Source organism: Adelges cooleyi, unplaced genomic scaffold (assembly GCF_023614345.1).
Source record: "Adelges cooleyi isolate 19-005CV unplaced genomic scaffold, UGA_ACOO_1.1 ACOO_flye_CR_arks_rails_tigmint_CR_PRNA_30, whole genome shotgun sequence".
NCBI classification, from domain to species: Eukaryota; Metazoa; Arthropoda; class Insecta; order Hemiptera; family Adelgidae; genus Adelges; species Adelges cooleyi.
Genome location: NW_026095971.1, coordinates 19,678,220 through 19,700,084, shown reverse-complemented (window position 1 = coordinate 19,700,084; position 21,865 = coordinate 19,678,220). Strand labels below are relative to the sequence as shown.

The 21,865-nt window shown below is 32.4% G+C and overlaps 1 protein-coding gene across 4 annotated transcripts; it reads left to right on the top strand.

Annotated features, from left to right (window-relative positions):
- The first annotated feature begins 206 nt into the window (after positions 1 to 206).
- LOC126838377 (monocarboxylate transporter 13) lies at positions 207 to 21,182 on the top strand. Of its 4 annotated transcripts, XM_050572743.1 has the most exons (7): positions 228 to 285; positions 2,365 to 2,426; positions 8,821 to 8,921; positions 13,549 to 13,752; positions 16,994 to 17,120; positions 18,932 to 19,111; positions 19,736 to 21,182. In XM_050572743.1, the coding sequence occupies exons 3-7, from the start codon at positions 8,855 to 8,857 to the stop codon at positions 20,892 to 20,894; spliced, it is 1,737 nt and encodes a 578-aa protein (XP_050428700.1). In that variant the 5' UTR covers positions 228 to 285; positions 2,365 to 2,426; positions 8,821 to 8,854; the 3' UTR covers positions 20,895 to 21,182. The 4 variants fall into 4 exon arrangements, with proteins under 4 accessions (XP_050428699.1, XP_050428700.1, XP_050428698.1 ...); XM_050572742.1 differs by lacking the exon at positions 2,365 to 2,426 and having other exon boundaries at positions 207 to 285; XM_050572741.1 differs by lacking the exons at positions 228 to 285; positions 2,365 to 2,426 and adding an exon at positions 5,442 to 5,728.
- The last annotated feature ends 683 nt before the right edge of the window (positions 21,183 to 21,865 follow it).

The window sequence follows — 21,865 nt, the reverse complement described above, 5'->3', positions numbered from 1 at the left end:
CAAAAATATGAATAATATTACATGCATGTACATGCAATATACATGTTAGTCATTTTATTAATAACCGATATCGAAATTGATCGAACCCAGTTTTGACAATATCTCACTAAACGAGACAGGTAGTCGGATAAAAATAGAACAATTTTATGAAACGAATTTCTAGTTTGTTTGGTTATCATATTTGATATTTTACAATGCGATTACAGGTTTAGTTCATTTTAATGCGTTGACATGTTCGTTGTACTGTTTCAATTATTTTTTACCTCCAAGACCGTCATTGTAAAGGTATGTACCACAAAATCAAATCCTTTAACGATAATATTATTATTTTCCAATATAATATTATTGTTCTTGGTATAAAATTGTATAAAAATTATACTGGGTATTCACTGTTGTATAGTAATCGGTGTGAAGTATAGGCTTAGACTAATAGTGAATTATAGTAAATCAAATGGTAATATTTAAGTTCTGTGGCCTGTGAACATTTTGGCTTAGTTGCGGAGCTGAGTACTATTTTGAAATTGAATCATTTCTTTCAACCATTTCCACTGACTTCTTAGTGTACTATTTTTTACTGTACTGGTTTTCAGTCGTCACATTATCGTTAAAAATTGGCGAAAATACCGAATTGTATACTTAAATTTTATTAATAAAAAAACCAATATCTTCTCTACTTTGCATCGAAGCTAAAACATAATAATTATTGTTGTTTTTAAATAATAATATGTAATATTCTTTTGTACTTTATACAATCCAATATTTATAATTTTAAAACAAATTATCATACTTTTATTTTGAAAATGTTTAATCGAAAGCCTAATTTCTTACTATTAGTATTTGCGAATTGCGAGCAGTGAGCACAAATTAATGTTAAGTTAGGACCCGTGAGATACCTTAAGAAAAACTATTTTGTGTATAATAATAATTAGAGGTGGAATTGTAAATATGGGGTTGTATATATGTGGGACTATAAATATGTAGACTCAAAGCGAAAATTTCGCTTAGCTACCGTTTGTAAATTAAATGTTTGTTTAATGTACTTGAGTCTTGACATTACTCTAATTTAACCATAACTTGGGTTGACTCTGACATGCATTTGATGTCAATAGAGTTGTACATACATTTTCCATTTATCTGTTTACACACTTTACAGATTATAAGAACGTAATATGATCGTGATAAGGTGTTTGCGTTTCGTACACCACAATTGGTATATTTAGAATATTATTTTGTGATACCAATATCACATTGAAGTTTAAATAAAAATTCATTATTTTGAAACCGGTATATTCTCAGCTCCGCGTGAAACTTAGATAATGTGAAAAAAGCAGCGGGATAGTGGCATACAAAAAAGAAAGGGAGGGACAGAGGAAAATCTCATTAGTTTAAAATTAGTTTAACCAGTTTTATAAGCTACACATGTTTTTAAAGTGTAAACATTTTTTTACTATGCTGTAATTCAATATTTTCGGTATGTTTTTAATGTGCGATACTTGGGTCATTCTCTGAAAATAGCAAAATTTGAGGGTACAGTTTTAAAAAAAAATCCATTATTTTTATACCATGTACCATGGAGATACTCCAGTAAAAAAATGCCTTCGTACAATTTCACAGTTTGAGAGATAATAATTGTTTTAAAATTTGTTAGTGTAAGGGACTTAGGTTCTTCGTGTTTACCCTTATTACAAACCAGAACTTAAATGTTAAGACCATCTCATTTACTTAACGGTTTTGGTCAATGTAAGCAATTAATAGCTGAAGAAAATTTGTCAATTTTACATACTCTTTCAATTTTGTGACCAACCATGATAAAAATTGTATAATCACATTTATTGTTGTCCATAATCTAGTCTAAGGTTTTAAATAATTGGAAACTGGAGTGAGTCGCTAAAGTTTTGTTTTATTTGTACCCAGTTTTTATACTGTTTTGCTATCCTGATTATTTCAAGTTTTACTAAGAAATATCTTATTGTCTCAATTTAGATTAAAAATCAAATACCTATAATTACAATAGTAAAGTTATAGGCTAAAGTCTTAACTGTCCTTGTATGTTAAACTAAACTGATGGAATGGCCATGAGAGTAAAATGAGTAATTTGTTTTAGATTAAAAAATGTCTTAATATTTTTGTGACAATGTCTAATTGGGTTTTAACAATTTTAATTATAATATATTGTATACTTACTATTAATGTAGGTACTATTCATTTAAATTTTAGATCTACTTACACTATTTTTAATATACCTTATAATTGTAGCCTGCCATCCTCCACCAAATTTTTGGATTTTAATTTATTAGCCTATTCGACTAATAGTCAATTTGACATTAGAAAATTTCACACTCCATTTTTTTTATTATTTTGTAGGTACCGTTGAACTATGACAGCACCACGTCAAAAAATATCAATCACCCCTCAATGGCCTACAAGTAATATCATCAATTATGTTTTCCTCCTAAGCTTTGCATTGTTTGAAAAAACGATTATCGATTCGTTTGTATTTGCAATATTTCATTGTTTTGTCGAAGCGATTGCCAATTTTTCATACTTTTTCGGTCAACTGTTTTAATATTGTACTCAGTTCAGGTTTATTCATACATGTTTGAAAAGAGGTTTAGTCGATTACTTATCCATTCTGTAGAATTTGGCTGAAAATTCATTAATAATAATTTATATTTAACGACAAAGTCTTAAGTCGGTCATGGTAGTTATTTTAGCAAAATATAATGAAGATAATTTGATATTTGTGTGTGATTACTTTGCTCGCGAAGGTACCGAATAAGTATTACTGATGTATTAAACCATGTATACATTATAAGTAAAACCCTTAATATATTTAATGCAAAACGTGGGTATGACTGACGTCATTCGAATAAATATTTAATAGCGCAATGTAGCTGTTCTCGCTCCGTTTAGCTCAATGACAATGATTTTTTTTTTTAACGTTTCATTTAACCCCAATTCACAAAGGTCTCCGAATTTCCTTGCTTACATAAATTGCTACGCACATAAGCGTTAAACATAATAATATTGCTTGCAAATGAGTGTCTTGTTTATAAACAGTTAACGCTCAATTAATTGCACTGTGTACGAATAGTGGAATAGCAATATATTATAACAATGGTAATAATACATGGCACGTGATCAATAAAATCGTACCAGAGCGGTGGAGTTATTTATTTTGATTAATTATGATATTATTACATAACTCCACCTTGAATATCGTCGATGACACGTGTCAGCGAAATTCAAAAGAAAAATAATGTTTTCCCTCAGTATTTGCTGTTTTTAAGTAATTAATAATAATTTTATACAACAATCGAGCGAATAACGGTTAGTACCTACAAGTTGAACTGTGCCTGTTACAAACCATTGCGTTAATAATTTTAGTAAAAACCTATTATTTCAAATATTTAAATTATTATCTAATGTAAATTCATAAGTAGTACATAAGTAGTATACTTTGTTAACCCTTTCGGTCCCTAATAAAATTTAGAGAATATTTTTTTCCCTAATACTTACCATCTATCATAATACTGTTCAAATAGCATGGTTGTCAATTTCTTATGATTCTAAAAATCTCTACATTTAAACAAGGGCTCCTTCACGGCCATAGATAATAAAATAATGGATAGGCCATAGCCCATGCCTATATTAACAAAATAAGGGGTCGCACGCCGGAATGGGGAAGAGAGAAAGACAGTTCTTTTTCTACAATAGTATTTATGTCTCTATCTATAGATATAGCTGTATGACGTTGTGACCATAGACCTATATAGTCCTTACTTAATAGGTATATGGTTGGTGACCCCTATTGTTGTTATCACTTTATTCTTAGGCGATAAGCTTGATGGCCCATCAATTTGTTTATTATCTATGGTCGCGTCCCAATGCACATCATAATGTGCACCCATATGGCGCGCTTTTGACACATGCTGATATCTCTAGACTGTCAACAAAAAAAATCATATTAAAATTTAAAGTCTTAATTTTAATTTTACTATGTTAATAATGTACAAGTTAATATTTTAATAAAGAAAATGGTAATTTAAACGGCTTGCAAAAAATTATATTATTATTCTTTAAATATATTATATGCTAGTTTTTTGTGTATTTTAATCACATAATTTGCTGTGAAACATTTTAACGTTCACCGTATACATACTAAGTATTTTTTGCGATCTTTGATCCATAAATACGAATCGGTCCAGTAGTTAACCGTTTATGAGAAGACAGAAACAGTATCGAGTTTAGACTAGCAGTTAACAGTGGTGACTGATGAGTCATCATACGTTTAGAAAAATGTATTAAATTGTTCATTGTCGACCATCAATTAAAATAATTAAACGCAATAGTCTTTGTCTACATTTTACTTTGTACAATATATAATGAGAAATTCTAATTTTTATTCACGTCCATTTTAAAACATTTAATTTCCTTGCAAATAATATAATAATATTACAACAAAAAATAAAAACTTGACCTTGAAAAATTAATTTCCAGGTCTCCAGGATTTTTTAAAACATTTTTCCCACATTCAGCACACAAAGAAACATAGAAAACCACTCTCATATTGCGTATAATTTTCTTTGGCTCGTACTAGTAAACATGATTACATACAGCAATAAAATGGAACATTATAATAATACTTAAAAATATAATTGTACTAAATCTAGAAATAAACGTTATAGGCAAATGTACGGTCAAAAGTGTCGAGTACGCAAATAAAATATGCAATACAAGTTTGTTGATTTGAAATGTAGTCTTTGTGAATCGAATATATACAGTATATCAGTATAATTGTTGTGATTAAATGACGATTAAATGCAAAATATGACGTTTAATATCTTTTACTGCATAATATATTATTATTAATTGATAGGAACAATTTAATAATTAAAAAATGAAATATGCAATATGCAGTTTTGTATATGCAAAATATGCACAAACAAGTAGTGTCTATAGGCTATATGGTATAAAAAGTTCTGAAACGGATTTTGGTAAGGAACATACATATAATTGCATTTAAATCCGCGGTCTAGTCATAAATATCCGAGCTTTTTATAAGTGATGGGAAATATTCGAATACTCGAATAGTTTGGATTCGAATCTCAATAAGGATTCGAATCTTTCGAATAGTATTCGAATCCTTCGAATATTCAAATAGTAATAATAATTAATTTACAAATCGTTTTTTTCATATTTTCGAATATTCCAATACTATTCGAAAATTAAAAAATTAGGTATTCGAAATCGAATATTCGAATCCTTCGAAGATTCGAATCCAAATTACAACACTACTTTTAATAGCAACTATAAGGGCAACAGAAAAGCGTTATCACGGGGATGATGGCTTGCAGAGAGCTGTTACTGTCCTACGGCCGTTCGGGGTGCGCCGAGTGCGGTAAAACCTCGTATCGATCCGGCCGTCGCGCTGGTGGGGATTGGGCACATTCGCGGTGTGGGCGCTGTACAACACCCGTGCGGCTCCCGTAGCGCCGCGGCCGCTCACATTGCTCGCAAGTCACAACGTCCCGAGACCACGTCTACAGCGTACGTCCGTGAGTCAGGTCGCGGGCAGTTTGGAGGTGCGATGCGATCCCGGTCGCGGCATACCGGTGGCACTACAGCTGACGACCAACGACCACAATCGCAGGGACAGCATGTCGGCGGCCCGCTGTTGAACCAATTATCTGCTCAGCGGTACGGCGGCGGTCGTCGGTCGTATAACGTGAGTACCACCACTGTTTAAGTGTCGTCGATATTAGCTAAAGTCTGAGCCGTTGAGCCACTTTGTAATGTAGTATACATTGTTGTCGTTATTATAATAATATTTAATAATATACTCGATGGCTATATACGATACAAACAACGCCGTGTCGCTGCGGCTGGTGTCGGTCGTAAGCGATTTTGTCGCAAGTGTATTTAGCCCGAACCGTTGTCGTACGCCGTTGCTAAAGGCCACCAACACCCCAGTGCAAACTTAGATAATACTTATCACTTGATAGGAGGCTCCTACGTTGACTATTCAATTCTGTACCTGAGAGGTCTACAGGGCCAATCTCACTTTTTTAGTTTTTATTTTCTATGAGATTGTGTGTACATTTTTTTCAAAACTCTTTATAAGCTACTCAATGTTGACCTCGACTGTTACTATTATTATTTTTTTTACATTATAAGTAGGTATGTTTTTTATTTACATGTTTTATGTTTAGTGGATTAATTTATGCCAAACATTTATATTGGCCCTTTCAGACTCGAGATCCAGAATAATTTTATTATACATACAAACCTAGTGTAAGACACATTTTATAGGTCGTTACAGTTTGTCGAGATAGGCTCCAGTTACAGAGATATTTATTTAATACCTACCTTATACATTGATTTAATCAGTCATTCGTTAAAATTTGAAATTAAATTACTATAATATTAATGTATTTTATTTCAAAGGTGCTAAAATGAAAATGTAATGCTCTATAAATTTGATTGTATAACTCAAGAATAAAAATCGTTATGAACACATGAATGATAAATTTATGATTTGGAGTTTTTTTACTGTAAGCTTTGCTCTATAGCAATTAGCAGTCAATAATTAGTTCTAGCAGCATTAATTTAATCGTTAAATACATATGAATCCATCACAGTCACAATAACTTATCGGTAAACTGTAAACGATATCAGGCAAATATCTTCAAAACTGAAGCCAATCCAAACAATCTAAAATTATTATTTAAATCGGCGCCTCAACGTTAGTAAAAATAAAGTCAATTCTTAAGGCAACGATATGTGTGCTAAGATAAATGAACTGTTGAATGTTTTATTCATAAGTTAACGAAATAGGCATTGCGTATAAAAATACATCAAAGCCCAAAGATATTTTAAGATTTGAGGTATAAATCGAACGTAATTCCAGTTCGAAACATGATGTTGTTATTACATATTATGAATGTTTTTTTTCATTTCGGTTGTAAAAATAAACAGCATCTATTTTATTGTATTCTTAATCACTTTTTGATCTGTTTACCCGTAGTATAATATACTAAGTACCTACTATAAGTAGTATAGGTAGGTACATAGTTTGTTACAATGTCGGAACGCCGAGGTCACAGTGGAAGACAAACGTCGATTTTCACAATTTCTTCGATGGTTATCGATCAAAATTAATTTAACCCGAATGCTTCCACGAACAATTTGTTTTCAGTTTATTGTTCACAAATAAAGAAAATAATGGCTTTCAGTTCGATAGCTCGACAGACGACTCTGCCATTTACGACTTGTTAAACTTGTTTTATTCTGTGTTGATCGCATCACAGTAATTTTATTATATTCTAGTAGAATAATTATTATAGCCTAATGACATTGACACTTTATACACCTGGCGGTTGCGGGGTACGCGCAAAATACGTCATCGTGTATCGATTGCAATAGTTTCAATAGAATATCTATTATTATTGTGTATTTTTTTTTATGTAATGCGTTGCTTATAACAGTAAACAAATAACTAAACGGTCGTTAAATTTCACAACGGCAAACGGTCTATACCGTTTTTACACAAATTGTCTTTTGAAAATGGACATTTCGATCGTATACAATTATACAATATCCACTTATAAAACAATGAGCTGTAAACATAATATTATGCTACTCACAACATGACGAACATTTATGGACCACCGGCTTAAAGCTTGTGTGTGTGCGTTAGTTGTTTGCACTTGGAAAAATTATGTTGACGAATATGAAAAGACTCATTCTTTAATCTAGCCGACATGAAACGAAAAAAAACGGCCGAAACTCGAAGAAAAATGTTTTTCTTGAAAATTAGAATAAAAAAAAGGCAAACGGCTAACTAACGGCGTGGACAAGCTTTCTCGAGACGCCAAATTACAGCTGTCGGCTCGTTCTTTTTTTCAAAATTTTTCCAAACAAAATAGTTCTTATTATATTTTTCTTTTCTTTTAGCTGTATACGTACACAGCATTGCTCCGGTGAAGGTCCTCGCCATTAGATAATGTTATTATGGTGTCTGTTATATACAGCTGTATCTGTAGTAATGTTTGACCGGTGACCGACACACATAATATGTTTGTAATCTTTGTTTTTTGCAATCGTCCGACGCTTTCACGGTCTTTTGCGATTTTCGCCGACATTATATATTATTATTTCACTATGCTATTATCATTATGTATAATACTACGAGTTAATTTGCATTTTATTCGCCGCGTGTCAAAGCCAGTTTTTTGTCGGCTTTGAAGAACGAAAACCTGCCCATCGGTTGACCCAAATTATTCGAATCGTTTTTTTTATTAACGACCACCGCGGCCGATTGCTATGATATAATTTTTGCCCGCACACACGGCACAAGCGGACGGCACAAGGTTGGTTAAAACAATGTCGGCGTGTGAGCCGTTATCGGTGGTAGGCTTCGATCCGTCATTTCGATAAAGAAATAATCGTTTTTGTTTTGATAAATAAATGTACCCAGCAAAAAAAAAAAAATGGCATAAATCCATGTTGACGCATTTTTCAAAACCGCCAACACGTGTGCGCGATGGCGTTCGCAACAAATACAATATTCTTCCATCGACAGGTGCGGTTAAATAAAAGAAAACGGTTATAACACTCGACGGTGGTCGATTATGTACATTTAAAACATATATAAATATATATACACGTTGACTTCGACGAAACGGCGGTACTCGGTCGTCGGTGTCCGCGCGGTAAACGTGCGAGCCAACACCAAATCCCTTTTTAAATGTACCAATAATTGTTATACCTATTGTTGTAGTGTAGTGGGTGTATTCCATCTTTTTTTTTTTTTTGTAGATCTCCTGCACCACTGCAGCGGTAATACCCGAAAATGAGCCTAAAGAAAAAGCCCAAAGAAGACGACCACGAAACACTGGCCGGAGAAGAAGCAGCTGAGGGTAAGCACTTGACGAAACCTATTTGATTGTGCTTATATATAATGCTAACAACAATCTACTTAATTTTAATACACACTTAAAAGGACGTCGTAACTACTGTTTTCGCAAAATCTCAATCGGGTTAATTTTAATCAGGCTGAACCTTGACAGCGATTTAAAAACAAAAATTTCATCTAAACAATGTTCGCGCAAAACAAAAAAAGCCAAAAGGTACCCTTCAAAGTGATTTTTAGTGAAAAAAACTTAAATAAAAAACGATATTTCCGATGGAACCTCATATGCGTTTTGCATCATCTAAAGTGCATAGGTCAATATGATGTAAAAATTAATTTTATTAACTTTTTGAAATCCTTGCAACTTTTTTTTATTGATATTTTGAAAGAAACCTTTGAGGTTCTCTCGGAAATCTTGTCCTCTATCTTTTTGTTTATGTGTTTCATCTCTAAAATTACTTTTAAAGGTACTTTTATCTATTTTGTGTAAACATGTTTTGACCTTTGAAAATCAATAATGAGACGTCCTCTTAATTTATATATATAATGCGATCATGACGTATTACCGGTACTTGTTTAAGAAGCTCTTACTACTTTATTTTCAACCGTGTTTTTTTATAAATAATTTAACGGCTCAGGTGTGTCCAATGAACCCAACTTGACTCAGAGAAGTTGGACGAAGGTCAACCACACGACGTGACATTATTTTTTTTTTTACTTTTTATAATTACAACTTGGGTCAATATTTTGGAAAGGCTGTAGCTTATTACCTTTTTAATAATAAATTAGATCTGTTAATTAAAATTATCGCATTTAAAGAACTGTCCATTTTTATAACGATATAATATGTAATATAAATATATTTTAGTAAAAAAAAACAAGAGATTTTATTGCCTATTTCATTTTGTTGATGTATAATTATTAATAAAATCATTTTGAACATTTTTGTACCTGGACATTTTAACTGAACACCAATTATTTTACATTAATGTGGTATTTCATTATGTTTGCACGATATCTACGGAATTGTCTTAACGTTTGTTTTAAATAAAAACCAGTACAGTATAGATCAATGTACCTTATAAGTCAGAAACATACGAACATAAGTCATGTTACGCCAATTTTTTTGGGAGAGCTTAAAAACTAATAAGAAGAATCATACATAGATTAGAACTTACGCTCTTACAACCCAAGACAATTATAAAAGCAGATTTTTTAAGGAATTTCGTTGGTAAGGGGTATGCCGCTTGATGTAAAATCAGATTCTACATGTAATAACCTGAAGTTAGTTAAATCCAAAACTGATGCAAATATTAGGTATCCAGTTCAGTACAAAACCAAGTACAGTCAAACTAGTACTGTAAGAAATTATTGCCAAAGTGGGGTCCAGTATCCACAATTTCGTTTTTTTTTTTCAATTCGTAGATTGGTTTAATAATGAAATATTTCTACATTCTTCTCTATCCAAAGCGACTTCCTTCAATTCTCTTTATGAAGCTTTTCCTATATCCAACATAATTTGTTTTATAATATATGACTGCCTAGGTCTTCCTCTATTTCTGGCTCCCCTTAAGGTTTTCCCTCAATTGAGGTCGTTATCCATGTATTATTTCTTATGAGATGTCCTTTCTACTTCTTTGATTCTTCTTCACAGATTCGTATACTCGCTTAATTTTAGTGCTATATTGGTTTATTAAAGAACCGAAAACAGTGATTTTAGAACCTTTTATTTTATGCTATTATAGGGAACTACAGCAAAGATACAATATTATTCAGTTATTGTAGACTAGTATTTTGCCAGTAGTAATAAAATCAGAATCGATAAAACGCTTTTGATACGCATCTCTTTTGATAACTGCATATTAATTTCGTCTTTATCCGACCATTATTTTTCCGAAGATTTAGTAAGTTTAAGTTAAAAGTTAAAAATCGTCAATTTTTGTTTTGTTTTTCCTGATCTTAAGGGTGAAGAATTCAACTTTTTTAAATTTTGACCACCAAAATACCCATTGTGTACATTTTGTATAATCGATAGATATGATACTCAAAGTAGTCGGTTCATCGGTTCTAAAATTATCGTGTGAGTAGACAAAAAAAAACACATTATTGTAAAATGAGTACTTTTTAAGTTCAGTATCGAAGCCAAAAACAACAAGACACATAGACGGAGAAGGTCAACTAGGATACCGGGCAAACGTCGACAGGCCCTTTTCTCGGTAGGGTTTTCTATATTTATATACTATACCGGGTGATTGGTTAACCATGACCCAGTCAATAGCTTCGAAGATATTAGATCTTTTTTTATTTATTTTTTTTTATACTTTTATAGTTGTTAGTTGGGATAAATTTGATATATTCTTAAAAAACATAACCCTATACCTTACATGTTAAAACCGTATGAACTTAAGTTTTTTAAATGTTAACGTATATATTTGGTTACCTTTTTAAATTAAGAATAATTTGCTGAACATATCAATAACCAGTTTTAGATAATTAGTTTTAAAGTTTTTAAAGTTTAAAAGTTAGGACGGGGGGGCGGCGGTTGAGTAATGCGTGCAGATAAAAATATCTCTACTCTCTACCCTTCCTCCCGTCCTAAATTTCAAACTTTAGTAACTTTGAAAACAATTATCCAAAACTGGTTATCGACCAGTCAAAATGTTCAGCAAATTATTGTTAATTTTAAAATTAAACCAAATATGTATGTTACCGTTTAAAAAACTTAAGTTCATACGGTCTTAACAAATAAGGAATTAACGTGTACACGTTGGTGCAATTGAATAGGGGCTTTCACAAAATTGTCCCTACCTCTCAACAAATATTTGTTTGAAAAATTGTAGATAAACACATAGGCTTGCTAAATACTTTTTTAATTTGGCCGATTTGTATTTATGGTGTATATTGTCATATGTTGAGTAGCCAACACTATGATCGGGTCAATAACTTAAAGATATTAGAATTTTTTTTTTTTGTAGTTATTAACACGGTCATAGTGTTGGCTACTCAACATATGACAATATACATCATATATACAAATCGGCCAAATTAAAAAAAGTAGTCTAGTAAGCCTATGTGTTTATCTACTATTTTTCAAACAAATATTTGTTGAGGGGTAGGGACAATTTAGTGAAAGCCCCTATTCAATTGCATTAACGTGTACACGTTTATTCCTTGGCTTACGGATTATAGCGTCATCCTGCAATTACAAAACATTTGTATGTTCATGTGAGGTAAAAATGCAGGGATATGGGTTTAGAAGAGGGTGAGTAATTCAGTAATCCATTGTCAATGTCATTGCGCCGACATACTGTGTTCGCCACTGACCTTAGCGTGGACTGTATTAGATGGACAAAAATACAACGTCACATAACCTTCCGAAGGTTGTACAATTTCATTCATCGAACATACGGTAGTCGGTTGCACTTAACGAATGCCAAAAACCGCTGTGTGTACTAATCGTGAAGGTGAAATGCCATTGTCAACTTAACTGTAATTACTGTCATAACTAAGCGGCATAAAGTAGCGGCTGTGCCAGAATTTTCAGTTCAACAGGACCAATGGGTGATCGGTAATTTTACTGTTAAAAACTCAAAAAAAAAAAAACTAAAAAAATTACAAATTTTGCATTGACAAGCACATTTGAAATTTTTGTTTTCACTATTTTAGAATTTATCAATATATAAAAAAATATTTGTTTCATTTATGTTAGTTGATTATTTAATAGACTAGACTTTATTATAAGAATTTAGTAAAACGTTTTAAACTCGGACGATTAGGTAAAAAGTTAAAATGTAATTTATAGAAAAAATAAATATATGATTTTTTTATAATAATCTAAATATATGTTTATGTATAATTTTGTAGTGTTTCTTTTTGAAAACATTTTTATGTATATTAGTTTACAATATTTAAAACTTTTCAAAAAATTAATATTTTTGGTTCTTTTTAGAGCGCTATTAACTTTTAAAATAAGTGACATATACAATTTCATATTTTTTTTTAAATTGATAATAATTTTTTGAATAATTAATGGCTGGTTGAATATTAGTTTTAAATAATTACTTTTAAAGTTATAAGTTTAGACCTCTTGTTCTCAATTTTAAACTTTAAAAGTAATTATTAAAAACTGGTGGTCGACCCGTCAAAATGTTCAGCTAATTATTAAAAATTATTTAAAAATGAATTAAATACATACGTTACCCTTTAGTTATTAGTTTCAAAAATTGCTAGCGCTCTGGAATAAACTGCTATTACAATAGTACTAATTATTATGAAAGAGGTTTACATGATTAATTTGCATATAAAATGTACCTTGTGGAAGCCCCTCTAGGCGTATACGGCCGTAGATTTATAATAATATACCATAAAATAATTATTATAAGTTTTTGCTCAGGCTATTTCTATGTAAATATTAATTAATTAAAAAACAGTAAGCGCATAATCTACACCGTAATATACCGCATTATTAATATAACGGTGACTAATTGAGTGACTTTCGAGTTACCGTGTAGTCAAGAAGTTTGTTTGTATTATTATGTTATAGGTAATAGGTATTATTAATTAATTTGTTTCATACTAATACAGTATGCCATTTTTGCTATGAGCTTTTATAATGATGATTGGTGTTTTTGCAGATGGACAGCAGTACGTGCTCGTGCCCCCAGATGGTGGGTGGGGCTGGTTGGTGTTGTTGGGTAGTACGTTGGTAAACATGTTGATACCCGGCACTCTTAAGTCATTCGGTGTGTTGTTTGTGGAGTTTACCGAAGATTTCCACGCACCTGAGACCGAAGCCTCTTGGATACCAGCCATCTGCTATTTCCTCTACTGTTCCTTGGGTAATTATCATTAGAATCATAACTTTAAATTTTTTAAAGGTCGGTAAGAAAAGCGTGACAAAAGCGAAAATGTTTGTTCAGTAATAGAAATATTTACATACATTTTTCAAATTTTTCAAAAAGTTCAAATGAAATCGGTAGACGTCATAATGGAGTAAGGCAAAGAGGGAAATACTCAGGGAAATTACAATGAGTATTGTAATTTAAAAGTAAAATGTAAAACTATACTAAAAAGCAACTCTGGGTTCCTTTCTGGGTCAGTCAAGAACAAGACTGACTTACAAATGCTCTGTTGTTAAAATAAGGTCGTGCGATTTGCATAAGTAGCACATTCTATTTGGCCGGCCACGTCTGACTCGCAATTTCTATTGAGTTTTGTTTTTACAATACATTTCTTCATGCTACGCACCAAAAACAAAATCAGGGTTTCACACAACACTGGACAGAATAAACAAATTTTAGCCATCGCATCTATATTGTACAGGGTGATTAAAAGTGTATAAGATACTCATTGTCTTCTGAAATAATGACAAATGAATTTCACTGTATTTCAACGCGCTAACTGGTTTCGCTTAACACTTCTAGTAATGTTTATTGAAACTATACCACAAAAAAGGTAACACCTCGTTCGAGTTGTCCGTTAGAATGTATAACGAGTACGATACTAATCGATTACTTGGCAAATTTTCAATGCCGCTCATTTCTCTATGCACATTCATAGTAAATCGCCTCCACAACAACACAACGTTATTACCTGGACAGACTGGCACAAAACGTTGCTGATACGTGTAAACGGTTTGTAAAAGTTTCCAAAAGTTGCATCATAAAAACGGTTTAATTTTAAATGCATACAGCCTACAGGAACTAGAAAATATGTATGACTAATAGTAATTTTATCATCGACTTATTTAAAGATTTACGTTTATGATAATAGCAACAATTTGGCATACGGACATAAACATATAGATAACCATTAAAATATCTAGGTATAGGTAGTAATTATAGTAGGTATATTTGTTATCAATAAGTATTTCTTTACTTAAGACTTGGTATAACCCTATGACTCCGAGACGATAAAGTGGTTAATTGTATTTACAACATCAATTACTGGACCGTTTTCAACAACAGCCGCCAATATTATCTGAAGAGTTTTAATAATATTGAGAAAAACATTCTTGTCCGTCCGTATTCGAAACACTACTTGAATAATTTACATAGCGTTTTGCTGCTCTGTAAAACCGATTTTTCCTTCTAATAAATATATTTTCATATTCGTAATGTACAAACATTTAAAATCCAATTTTTTCAACCTATCCTAACACACATGCCAAACGTGACACGTGCACAACAAAATAAATACAATCTGTGTCAAACTATTATGTATAGCGTTTCAGCGAACTCATGATAACAAAACGAACAATTAAAGCGTTTGTCAGATAATTGCCTTGATATGTTGCACATTTATCTAATTAAAATTATAATAAAGTTTACTACAATACCTACACTACCATATCTACTACACACACTATTATTTTAATTTTTAGCATACACATTGGTGTTAGCACCTTAAACGATGACGGCAAAACGATTTTTCATTTTATACCAGCTTACACGTGGTGCAAACGCTGCGAGATCGTTTACTCTCTTGACTCTTAACCATCAAAAGACTTATTTATTATAATTATTATTGTACGGTTCTTATGAAAATAATAATTGGTTTGATGATAACGGTTTTTTTTTACTCAGTTAATTGACCGACTGATTATCCCACAAACTATTTTGTTCATTTATATTAATAAACAATAATTTACAATAATAAGAACTGTACTTACAGAACCGACTATAATGCGATGGTTAAGTAAGCGCATGCATATTTTCTCGTGTATTTCAATTAATATTCCTATTAAATACGTATTTAATGAATGATAATATGTTGTCTTATATTAATCATTGTCCGTGACCAGAGATAAAACACAAGGGTTATTATCCTGATTTCATGTCTCAACGATTTTTCCTAAACGATAATTTATTATGTAACCCAAACAAATTAAATCATCCAAATAAAAACTTTATCAATTATATAATAACAATTCATTTTTATTATTTAATATATTTAGTAAACAAATATCATTTCAAGAGGTAATCGTTAAGGGTTACGGTTTCAAACGGGTAATAACACAACTATATTGCACAACGTGGATGATAAATGTTGAATATAATTTTTATATTTACTCATATTTGTAACGATATGAACTTTTAAATCTAAAAAAAAATTGAATAAATAATACTATCATTCGGATATTTTGAAAATGTTAATCTATGTAAGTTCATTATCTAGAAAAAATCTCAAAGGTAAAATTCTAAAATTAAAAATTTCACGAACAACATTAACATCATTCATCACCGCATATTTTACAAATATTTTGCATAGTTTATACATAATAATGTATATAAATTTAATTTATTGAAATGTAAAATTATAAGTATAAGTCGGGTTTCGTATGAAATATTTCATGTAAAATTTTGACTTGAAAGAATTTTTTTTGTTGACAATTTCACATGATCTAAAATATTTTAATAGTTACACTGATTACAAACTAGAGAAAAGATTTAAAAAAAAAAAAATGTTAAATGATAAGACAATTCAAACGTTTATAACGAGAGAGACTGGAAACAGAGCTTTTGATAGTAGAAATTGAATTTCTATTATTTAAAAAAAAAAATTCCTTACATCATGTCACATTTATCATATTATATAAAATGTAATTAACTACATTTTTCAAAATTTTAATTAATAATGTTAATGATAATTGATAAAATACACATAATGAAATATTATATAATCGGGGTACTTGATTACTCATAAAATATGATTTGTATGTATACTAAATTTGTGTCTTATGTAAGAATTGTATTTATTATATTTTTCTTCGTTAAATTGGAGCGATATTTAATTGTCAAATGGTTCAACAAATGAGTGGCATGGCATGTTCTCTAATTGCTCTTAATGAGATTTTTATTTTAGTTACTTAAACAACATTTTTCCAAAATGATTTCCGTTTTTCGGCATAGTTCTCTTGCTTGATTTTTACTTGTAATTTCTTATAATAAAAATAAATCGTCCTTGTATCGTACCTAATAGACACTATGTAAGTTAAAAATTGCCCACGTGTCATTAATTACATTTACCGATTATTATTAAAATTATTATGATTTATTTTTTATTACATGCTTTATATAGGTCCTGTATCGAGTTACTTGTCGTCCATATACTCATACCGTACGGTGACCCTAATCGGAGGCACTCTAGCTTCTTTGGGTCTGATGCTGTGCTATTTCGCCAACTCCATCAAATATCTTTATTTCAGGTAAGCGTATAACTTGTACATTTGTTATGCGATAAGTAAAATATCAAACGCGCAATTCTTCCCCCCCCCCCAAAAAAAAATTACCTACATTCAAATGATTCGAATAATGTGTGTTCCTATGTTAAATTGTGTTGACGATTAAGACGATTTAAACGTTTAGTTTTAATGATAATGTGAAAACATAAAGACTGCGATTCGCGATAATAATGATAAATAAATCCGTTTATCGTTACGGTAGTATTCAAAAGACATAGCAAGCCAATAATATCTGGTCAACGTTAACGACTTGACACAGTATTCGTATCTCGAGGTTGGTCTACATTCACTATGTATAGTATCTCGTGTATTTCCGTTGTCATTGTTATAAACTCTATAGTGCGTGGTCTGGAAAAATTATTAAATTACAATCTAAGAAATACTTAGAGATTGGAACTTGTTACGGTGAGTGGATCACACTCACGAATAGGGTTAAATTAAGGGATCCTGGCTGGGACAGGGAGCTACCTTAAAGTATCCCCCTAGAGACTCCTTCTAAATGTATATAACCGCCCGAAGAGTGAAAGGACGTTCGTATCTTAAATTAACTGACTCTAACTCTTAAATTTTCAACGTACATTAAATGTCTTTATGCCGAGTAAAATATTAAGCTACTAGATAAAATGGATAACCGTATATATCTGTATATTATATATAATGTATATATTGTACAATATTTTGGTTTTTAACAATTTTTTAATTCAAAATTAAGGGGAGATTTGAGGGGTAACTTTAGAAACTTAAACAGCTACCTACGTTTTAAATTATGTAGTTCGATTAGTTTTTTTTTTTTTTACAAATATTGACGTTATATAGCCATTTAAATATTTTAAAAACTTAATTTTTTTAACTATCAGCTAGGCGTACAAATGAAGTGGGATGGCTAAGTAGATATATTAGTTATCAGAATAAATACAAGCACATACTGTACCTCGCAGATTGACATTTATGTATGGGTAATACAAATAATTCAATTCAAAATATATCAATAATTTCAAAATAATATTTTCATGGTGCTTATCTGTATTTACTTATGGATATTTAGCTCAGTAGTACGAATGTGTATACATTCGTAGTAACGTTCAATAAGTATTAAATACATTTAGAATTTACATTTATGTTTATCTGTGAGTCAGATAAGGTAAGTTGTTCATTTATCGTAAAATTAATAAAATAACAGAAATACGCAGTTAGACGAGCAACATAAATTTAGATTGTAGGTAATATTTACATTTCATTTCAAGTTTTGTTTTATAAGTAAATTAAAAAGTGTAATAACTATCTTCACTTATCAAATAAATATTTTTAATTATTAAATAGCGTAAACGTAAATGTTATTTATGAAGCAAAAATGCTTAAAGCAGAAAAGAACCAACATTTTATTTAAAAAAAACATATAATATCTAAATATATTTTTATAAAGTTATCTTAAATAATGACATATTATATTACTTTCCATCCTGGATGTTTTTATAAGTAGAAGATAGTGTATAATGGTTTACCTTGGAAATATAAAGAATAATATGAAATGTACCTATTGGAGTTAAAAAACTTTTAAGTAAATCATCTATTTGAGAAACAACGTACCTTTTTTATTTAAAACATCTTAATTTCTCTACACTAATCTTTCTTATTGGTTTTATTGTTTTTATGTAAGCAACACATCGATTTGGTCTACATTTTCTTTTGCCGTTGACTTATATTTAATTACAGTTTTTGACATAAATTATTACTATTATTGTTTTAATAATACTTGGTACTGTATGTAATTTTAGCTATGGCGTCTTGTTCGGATCCGGTGCTGGCTTAGCATTCCCGCCGGGTATATTCATTGTCACTTCGTACTTTGTCAAGTACAGAGGATTCGCAAACGGCGTGGCTATTTCGGGCAGTTGTTTGGGTTCAATGTTTTTGCCACCGTTCCTGGGCTATTTAATCGAAAACTACGGATTCAGGTAACACAATATTTTGTTTTTGAATAAAAGAGAACAGTGTACTTTTTACAAGTTACCGCGTATCGAGCAATGATTATTAACAACGACAATAGATTTTAGTTATTATTATTTTCTAATACAATCAATTCAAATATAAAACAACGCGGCGCTAGTGCCGGGTTTTAATATGGATATGTTTTTGGGCTGAGGGTAATTTCTGATGAGCAAAGGATCGTGGGGGGTGTCAGATTTTCGATAGTGATAATAGACTAATTACGGATACGAGACAGCTGATAGTGGCTCCTAATAAGGGACAGTTGGTAAGTGGTAAGCGAGAAGGTTAAGGTTAGATCTGGATTAAATAGGTAAGGTTAGGTTTGGTTCGTTTTGTTTTAGGTTTGGAAGGAAGGAGAAGACTATTGGATAGATCAGGTAGGGTAAGAAGTAAGGGAATGGTAGGACCATAGAAAAGGTCAGTGAGGGGAAGGGAAAACATATCCAAGGTTCACAATACGTAGTGGAGAAATTAATGTGTTTTTTTTAATTTTTTCGCAAATTTAATCGTCATATTTTTTTGAAAAAAACTCACATCTTGATGTCTATAAAAATGTAATTAATTAATTTCTTGTTATTTATTCTTCGTAGAACGGCCGTGCTGTTACTCGGAGCGCTCACGTTAAACGTTTGGGTGGGAGCGTCTCTGTACCATCCGGTAGAACAGCACATGGTTAAACAGTACTCGGACGACGTATTGACGGGCACGGTGGAAGTGGACAGGATATCCACGATCTCGGCGGACGAGAACAGCTCTTCGATGGTGGACGTACTATCGGCGAACGGCGTGTACTCTAGGCGGGGCAAGTCAGAGTCGCCGATGGTGGCGCAACGACAAGAGACGGTTTCGTTACTGGCCCAAAACCTAAACGGGTGCGTCATCATCAACGAGCTGAACGCGACCAGCGTGAAGATACCGCGGGACGACAGGTTTCTGTCCGCGGTGTTGGTGGACAAGCAGTCGGAAAAAACAACGTTTAGTAGCTGCAGTCTATTGCGGATTGATCATCAAGCGACCGAGCGAAACAAAGTGAACGTTTCGCTATCGTCGCTGCGATACGTGAGCACGCCGTTTCACGGCAGCACGCTGGTGAGTTTGTACGGAGAATCGCAGCCGAAGAAGTCCGATAACGGGTGCACCTCGTCGTCGTCGCCGCTACGAAAACTGAAACTACTGTCCGACCCGGTTTTCATAATCATACTGGTGTCCAACGCCACCACGGCCATCGGGTACACGAACACGGCCATACTGCTGCCATCGTACGCCATCGGGATCGGACACGACAAGACCAGCTCGCATTACTTGCTGTCCGTGGTGGCGGTTTTGGACCTGGTCGGCCGTATCGGCGGCTCCACGCTGTCCGATTGGGTGCCGCTAGACAAGCGGTACTACTATCTGAGCGGGCTGGTGCTGTCCGGGTTGTCGCTGTTCGCGCTGCCTTTCGCCGAGACGTACGCCGCCATGTGCTGGGCGTGCGCCGCGTTCGGACTGGGCTCCGGCGTGGTGATTGGCATCACCGCCGTCATCATGGTGGACATGCTCGGCGAGGAACGGCTGTCGTCGTCGTACGGCATATCGTTACTGTGCAACGGCATCATGCAGTTAATCGGGCCGCCGGCGGCCGGCTACATCTATGAGACGATCGGATCGTACAAGCCCGTGTTCCACGGTATGGGCATCATACTGCTGTTCGGCGCGTCCGTCTGGGCGCTGGTGCCGTTGTTCAAGAAAAACGGGGACAATCGTTAATGGAAAAATGAGAAAATTACCGACGGCAAAACAGGGAGGCAATGAGAAACAACGTTCGGATGCGATCGACTTTACCCGCACCGCGAATGGCGACTGATTTTTATTGAAATTGACTTTGTCGAAAAGCTCAACACCTGTACCGCGTATACACCGTGCGCTAATAATATCATATTTTATCGTCCACTCGACCGGCTGGTGCAGGCGTGGCAACCGTTATTTTATACCTACAAACGATATATTATATTATTTTGTAAACGTAACGAAATATAAAGTGTATACAAATTTATAGATAGATTATTTATTGAAATGTTGGCACAGCCTAGTTAGTGCTTCGAAAGTATTAAAAAAAATATACAATTTGTCTTTCTGCGAGTTCTTTTTGGAAAGAAATGTATAATAACTTATATTAAGAAAGAAATACTCATAGATAGGTGCTATTGTAAAATATTTTATTTATAGACTAACTATTTATTCTTCCGAGTCATAATTTTTTTTTTAATTGATGTAATTATTTTTGGAATATCACCGAAATATCCCCCCCTTTTCTTTTTTATTCGTCAATAAAGAAAAACTCCTTTTACTTACTACCCATACAAGTTAAGATACGATAATACATATTGTGGTACACCCAAAACGACGAATTTAAAAATTACCTATAATATTATAGTATATTAATTGTACGATAACGATCCATAAGTGGTTTTGTATTATTGTTTAATCGTCGTACTGTTGTTTTATTAGCTGTTAAACTTAATTTTTTTTTATAAATTTATGTAAAATATAATATATTGGTATATTTTATTTTAGTTGCATCCACCGGAATAATTGTTGGCGGTCGTAATGATAACAATATAATGGAAATTATTATATTTTACGTCACTAGTCAAATGAACAAATTCTTAATTATAAATGAATACTAAATTAATATTATTATTAGAAAATAATCCATTTTACTATTAAGACACACATAC